General features: G+C 46.0%; 1 protein-coding gene across 1 annotated transcript; it reads left to right on the top strand.

Moving 5' to 3' along the window:
- The first annotated feature begins 3,663 nt into the window (after positions 1-3,663).
- hes1 (hes family bHLH transcription factor 1) lies at positions 3,664-5,499 on the top strand. The gene is made up of 4 exons (XM_085382886.1): positions 3,664-4,000; positions 4,180-4,275; positions 4,391-4,478; positions 4,635-5,499. The coding sequence occupies exons 1-4, from the start codon at positions 3,893-3,895 to the stop codon at positions 5,174-5,176; spliced, it is 834 nt and encodes a 277-aa protein (XP_085239012.1). The 5' UTR covers positions 3,664-3,892; the 3' UTR covers positions 5,177-5,499.
- The last annotated feature ends 912 nt before the right edge of the window (positions 5,500-6,411 follow it).

The raw sequence follows: 6,411 nt of genomic DNA, 5'->3' as shown, positions 1-6,411 counted from the left end.
CTCACTTCTGAAGGAAATGAAAGGATTTCTGCGGACTTGTTGACCATGCTAATCACAGTGTGGACTGTTGGATAAGTCAAGTCAGTCACCACTGTGTCGCGGCCTCTTGGGAGAGCAGGCTGTATCAACACAGTGCCACCCTCAGTTTGGCAGAGGCAGCCACATGACGCCTCGAGGCTGGCCTTGATACAGCCTGTCTGGCTGCTTACTTCCCACTCTTCTTGCCAGCTAGTGATGCCAGGATAGGCATTTAAGCTTGAACCCCACCTTCCCACCCCACTGAACACACACACACACACAACCATGTCACCCTTGTTGCACCGGGAGTGCCCTCTGGCAGCAGCACTGTCACCAATGGCTTACACATTAAGGCATGGGCGGTGTATGACAGTGGGCCAGACTGTCTGTTTTGTGAACACAATGTTTCACACTTTCTCACACACACACACACTTTAAAAGCCACACAATCTCCCTGTCTAATTGCATTATTGCAGTGTGCGGAGGTCCATGGTCGAGAGGGCTCAATAAAGATATGAGCCCTGGGAAAAAGACTAGGAGTGGAGGAATGAAAAAAGAGGAAGAGGGAGATAAAACTGAGCTGTAAGGAGGGGTGATAAAAAAGAGATAAAAGCAGAGACAGGATAAGGTCAAGAGCGATGAGTGTTGGCATATGGGACAAGTAAGGAGGTCACAGGTAAAAAATAAGAAAATAAAAGAATGCAAGAATTTGGAAAGTGATCCTGTGTGCTCCAAATAAAAATACATTTAAAAAGTGTTTAAGTGTATTTTTTTTTCTGCCTACTGGCCAGATAATCATCATCTTTTGGTTTTGGTGTATCTCTGCACAAAATGTGATCAAAAGCTTCTTAGAAACAGGGACGTGTTGGCTGTGAGTCTGAGCCTGTTTCCCACAGATTCTGTGTGATATGGGGTTGACACATAGCAACAGGTAACACTCCGGGGACCGACGGCAGCCAGGTGCGGCTGATAAGATGTTCAGCTGGAGAGAAAAGGGAGAGAGCGACAGAACCAAAGCTCCGTGACTCAGTTCACCGGCGGAGACCTCATGCAACATGAGCGTGAGAAAATCATTCAGGCGGGGAGTGTTTCAAAACCTACACTCTGACTTTAGACCGTCGGTAGGTTTGTTTTGGAACTCTGTCAGTGCCATTGTGCACAAAAAAAGAAAAGAAAAGAAAGAAGCAGGTGTGCAGTAGCAACAATGGGAACCTGTTAGTGATGTGTTTGACAGAGGCAGCATTGTTGTGCAGGCAGAATACTTAGGGTTGTTGCAGCAGGGCTTAGGCTCATGTACACACCAGACTTCCTTGTGGCAAAAGCACCAAAGTTTTGCAGTTACACATAAGACGCGCGTGTGGTTTCATTGACGTCTCCGCGTGCCAGTTACTGCTACTCATTCCGACATTTTCATTTCATCTTGAAATCTGAATTTCAAAATCACTCATTGATCTGGCCAAATAAAACGAATACCCCGAATAACGTGCAGCATAGGGAGAGTTCAAGTTTTCTCATTATTTTATCTGTGTGTGAGCTGCTGGCGTTTGTTGAAATGTACCGCTTGATGCTCGAGCGCAATCCTTGCGAAAACCTAAAAAAAAAGAAAGAAAAAGGTCTGCATCTCTGTCGTGTTGAGCCGAGGAAGTGAGGAGCTCGGGTGCAGCTCCGAGTTGCCTATCAAATTCACAATCTTGCGGCCAGCCGCTGGCGACGCCCCGCAGATCCAGGCGGCAAGCCGGCGAGAGGAGCGCCTTCCCCTGGTCGCCTGCGCGCCACGTGTCGTGGTCTCTGCAGCAGCTGGAGGTGTGTGAGCACAGCGGAGCGCCGTGCACTGAGCTGTGTGTGCTCAAAAGAAGAAAACAGGAGTTTCTTTTTCTTTTCTTTTTTGCCTATCACACTTTAAACAATCAGATGTCGTTCAGCTCTATTCATTTCACTTTAGTATGCATGGCCAATGTTTCTCTGTTTTATTAATAAAATGGATGGAAATTAATATTTAGGTGGAGCAGACGAAGCCAAACTTTGTTTGTCATAAACAATGATGTTCTTCAAACTATGAATAATGTAAATACAAACATTCGTTTAAAAGCGGAAAAGCTTGATTATCACCGCGAGGACTCTTCGATGTTTAAATACACTTTAAGGTCACATCTATAACCCTGGAGCGCAGGGTTACAAACTTCCCCCTGTTTGTGTCCACAGTCGCACAACCTGAACACGCCGGGCTGATGCCCGTCAATAAACCTGCAATACACAACTGCTGGCACTATTTCTCTCCCTTTATGTACCGCGGTCTTTAAGTCCGCCGTCTGCTCTTTCTAACTGCAATAAAGATAAGGAATAAATTATGACCCGAAATCTAAAAACGCCTTGAGCGCTGTGGGGTGGCCATAGGCGGGAAGGAGGAGGCAAAGGAGAAGAAGGAGGGAGGGGAGGGAGGGAGGCATCGGTGTGATCGTGTGAGCTCTCCGGGCTCAGAAATATCTCTGCTCTGGCTCACATTCCGATAAGGGAGCCCGATCCAGCTCTCTCTCTGTAGGCGTGGTTTTCCCAGGCTTTTAAAACAGCAGCTGCTATTTACCTTCCCCTCTAATGTAAACCACCGCCGCCGCCGCCACCTCCTCTCTCCTCCCCCCTCTCTGGGCTCACCCTCCTCCCCTGGCCCGGCGGCCCCCCGGCAGCCCGGCGGCCAAACCTCCAACCACCGCACTCATAAAACATCCTGGCACGTGCTCCACATTCACAACACCGACAGATGATTAAGTGCCAAAATTTGTACCACAGAGTTCAAAACTACAGTAACGTGGAAACCGAGAGTGCGCGTTTACCCCCACCTCCTTCACCTCCACCCAGGGCCAACCAAATTAACCTTGCTCGGGGAATGTAATGATGGTGCTCAGCGCGGTGTGCGCTTGTTTCGGGATTTCACTTCGCCTTCTCATGTGGTCTCCCCGTGCGGTTTTGTTAGTTGTCATGAGTTGTCATCCCAGGTTGTTTCTTTAACACATTTCATTTGTAACAGTAACTACCCAAGTTTGGCTGAAAGGAAAACAAAACCGCTCCCCTGCCTGCGCCTCTTCCATGGCACATGACTGAAACTTTGATTGCAGGATTGCCTACCACTTCCCAGTGGTGTGTGTGTGTTTGTGTGTGTTTTTTGAACGGTAGAAAATAGCTCTATTTTCTTTTAAAGCCACTATAAGCAGCTGCCAATAAATTTTCAACAGCCTAGCAAAGTTGGAAAGCTTATGGAGACAGAATGTGGAAAGCATATTTGCAGTGTTTTTGCTGTTTTTTGCCATTAATTTATACAATTTCATCATGAATATAATTGCTCTCTGTGGTCATGTGTTGTCCGGTAAATAAAAAAGTTCCTCTGCCCAGTCAGCGGCTCCACTGTTAATATGTAAACGCTACGATGATTGAAGACTGACAGCAGTTTCCCCGGCTGTGCCCTGAACCCGGGCCGCGCGCCATTGGCCGCCAGCTCCAGCGGCCAAACAACCAATGGGAGGGCGCCGACCACGAGCCGTCCTCCTTCGGGCCGCGTGTCCCTCGCCCTGATTGGTGGAAAGTTACTGTGGGAAAGAAAGTTTGGGAAGTTTCACACGAGCCGTTCGCGTGCAGTGAGAGATATAAATACAAGCCACACGCGGAGAGCCCAACAGAGAGACTGCATCCGCTCCTGGTAGTCGCTACTGCTGCACGTCGCTCTAACGGATTCTAACTCGATACACATCTCAGGATTTTTTCTTTTTTTCAAGGGAGAAGAGACTTTTAAATATCTCAATCTGAAAACTCTCACCTCCCCTGCTTTTCGGCACAATTGGATCGTAATTTCCTGTGGTTTTGTGGGATATTTCTCAATAAAAAGATGCCTGCCGATATGATGGAAAAAACCTCCTCCTCTCCGGTTGCTGCAACCCCGGCAAGCATGAACACAACTCCCGATAAACCCAAGACAGCCTCTGAGCACAGAAAGGTTGGTATTGCCAATATTTACCCGTTACTGTCATTTAAAACAAAACAAAAACCTTCAACATTTCATTTCGGACACAATTTCTCACACGCTTCTAGTCCAAAGGGAGTATTTTTTGGCTTTTTACGCACCAAACAAGACAAATGGTTTTTAACAGCTTTTATCATTTTGTGTTCTTTTAGTCGTCAAAGCCAATTATGGAAAAGAGAAGAAGAGCCAGAATCAACGAGAGCTTGGGGCAGCTGAAAACTCTCATCCTGGATGCTCTCAAAAAAGATGTAAGTGCTCGCTCGTCATTCTCGTTATTAATAGATTTCCAGACTTCATCTGTCAAACAGTAAGAAAGTGGGTGCGTGATGCTCATCGGGTCTGTTTTCCGTCCCCCTTCCTCAGAGCTCCAGACACTCCAAACTGGAGAAGGCGGACATCCTGGAGATGACTGTGAAGCATCTCCGGAACCTCCAGAGGGCTCAAATGACCGGTAAGTGGCATTTTTCGGACTAATCGGTTTCTGTGTCTTTTAGATAATCTACGCTAGTCTAGCAAGTCGGCTTCAAAAACCCCAAAAATCTAATTTTCTTACAGCCAGAGGTGAACTTGCTCGATTTAAATATATCATGTTTTGTTTTCTTTGCAGCTGCCCTGAACACCGACCCCACTGTCTTGGGAAAATATCGTGCCGGATTCAGTGAGTGCATGAATGAAGTGACCCGGTTCCTGTCCACCTGCGAAGGTGTCAACACCGAAGTCAGGACGCGACTCCTCGGCCACTTGGCCAACTGCATGACCCAGATCAATGCCATGAATTATCCCAGCCAGCATCAGCACCAACATCAGCTCCCTTCCACCGCCGGGCCAACACATCCCTCCTTCGGCCAGTCCATGGTGCAAATCCCCAACTCGTCTCCACAGGTCCTGCCCATGAACCCGGTATCCTGTAAAGGTGGCTCCTCACCGGCCAGTTTACCCTCAGACGCCACCAAAGTGTACGGCGGTTTCCAGATCGTGCCTGCCACAGACGGACAGTTTGCGTTCCTCATACCCAACGCGGCATTTGCGCCAAACGGCCCCGTTATTCCCGTGTACGCCAACAACGTCAGCACGCCCGTGCCCGTTCCGGCCGCGGTGTCTCCCGGAGCCCCGTCTGGCAACACGGATTCAGTGTGGCGACCTTGGTGAAAAAGCGGGGAAGGGCCGCAGAGACTTGAAATGACACTTACTAGCTCTTTCTTTGTTCAATGTTAGGAAGTTGTTTTGAATCCTGTTAGTTCTTGTAAAATGGAAAGAGTATGCACTATATTTGTACAGCTAACAAGGGAGTAAAGTTCATATTGAAATGGGATTTGTATTGTGGAAGTCCGTTCACTGCATTACATATATATATATATACATATATATATGAGTTGTCTTTTTTTTTACCGTGTGACGCCAAAGATATGTTTAATGCTCTTATGCTGTTCTTCGTTTTGGAAGACAAATAAATTTGTAAAGATATGAAAACAGGCGCTTCTCCTTCTTCTTTTTCTTCTTCTTCTGCTTGAAAACGAAAATAAGAATCTCCATATAAATGCTAATGACAATAATATATTAGTAAATCCTATTAGTTAGTGCCTAAGCTGTGGCTCATATGAGCTTCAGTTTATTTTTCCTGTGTTTATTGCGTTAAAAATTTCTTTCTATACATAAAACCAGCAAGCTCTGTTTTAAAACTATAGTTTGGTCAGACTGTGAAAAAAGTGTTTAAACTCGCAAATTATCTAGAAATTTTTTTCCTAAAAATGGGAAAATGAGTAATGATTGTCAGTATGTTTCAGCTTATTTACAAACTCCTTTATGTTTTATTAGGACGCACAACATGCGCACTAACCAACTGACACGTGTAAGCTGAGCTGGTCAGTAAACTGGACTAATTGTAACTCCATTATCTGTTTGAGTGAATGAGGCGGGAGACAGTCGGTGCTGTAACCAGTCAGACAGTCAGAAATTGGTGTTTCTCACTTGAAGTCCAGCTGTTTGGCGTTTCCTTCTGTAAACTTAACGAGCTTTACAGAGGTCACTTACGCCATCTAGCAGCGGGGCAGTGCATTGCAGTGTGATTGGTCTCGTTTGATCAGTAAGTCCTTAGATGGCTGCAGTGTGTGTTGTCTCCTAATCAAACTGCTGTCTTTTATTTATTTTGTCTAAATTAAGATCTGGTTGATGTGACAGTAAAGTTATTGCTTCATTATAACTCATGTGATTCCTTTGAGATGTGTCTTTGTGTAAACTTGTAAGAGCAGTCACCGCATAACTGCATCAAAACTGTTCTGGATATTCAATCTTAGTTTGGATCTCTTACATATGTATTGTGATATACTGAAGTGCATGTCGTCTTACTGCTGCAAATAATTCATGGCTCTTCTCACAAGAACGTT

This window comes from Rhamphochromis longiceps, linkage group LG15, assembly GCF_057381845.1.
Source record: "Rhamphochromis longiceps isolate RC_006_pf linkage group LG15, R_longiceps_female_GT1.1, whole genome shotgun sequence".
Classification (NCBI taxonomy): Eukaryota; Metazoa; Chordata; class Actinopteri; order Cichliformes; family Cichlidae; genus Rhamphochromis; species Rhamphochromis longiceps.
This window is presented reverse-complemented; position numbering and strand designations above follow the sequence as displayed.

What these genes read in the sequence shown, in the direction of transcription:
- hes1 (XM_085382886.1), top strand. Translation starts at nt 3,893, where the DNA reads ATGCCTGCCGATATGATGGAAAAAACCTCCTCCTCTCCGGTTGCTGCA. An exon ending in TGGATGCTCTCAAAAAAGAT is followed by an intron (nt 4,276 to 4,390) that starts GTAAGTGCTCGC and finishes CCCCTTCCTCAG; the next exon opens with AGCTCCAGACACTCCAAACT. An exon ending in CCAGAGGGCTCAAATGACCG is followed by an intron (nt 4,479 to 4,634) that starts GTAAGTGGCATT and finishes TTTTCTTTGCAG; the next exon opens with CTGCCCTGAACACCGACCCC.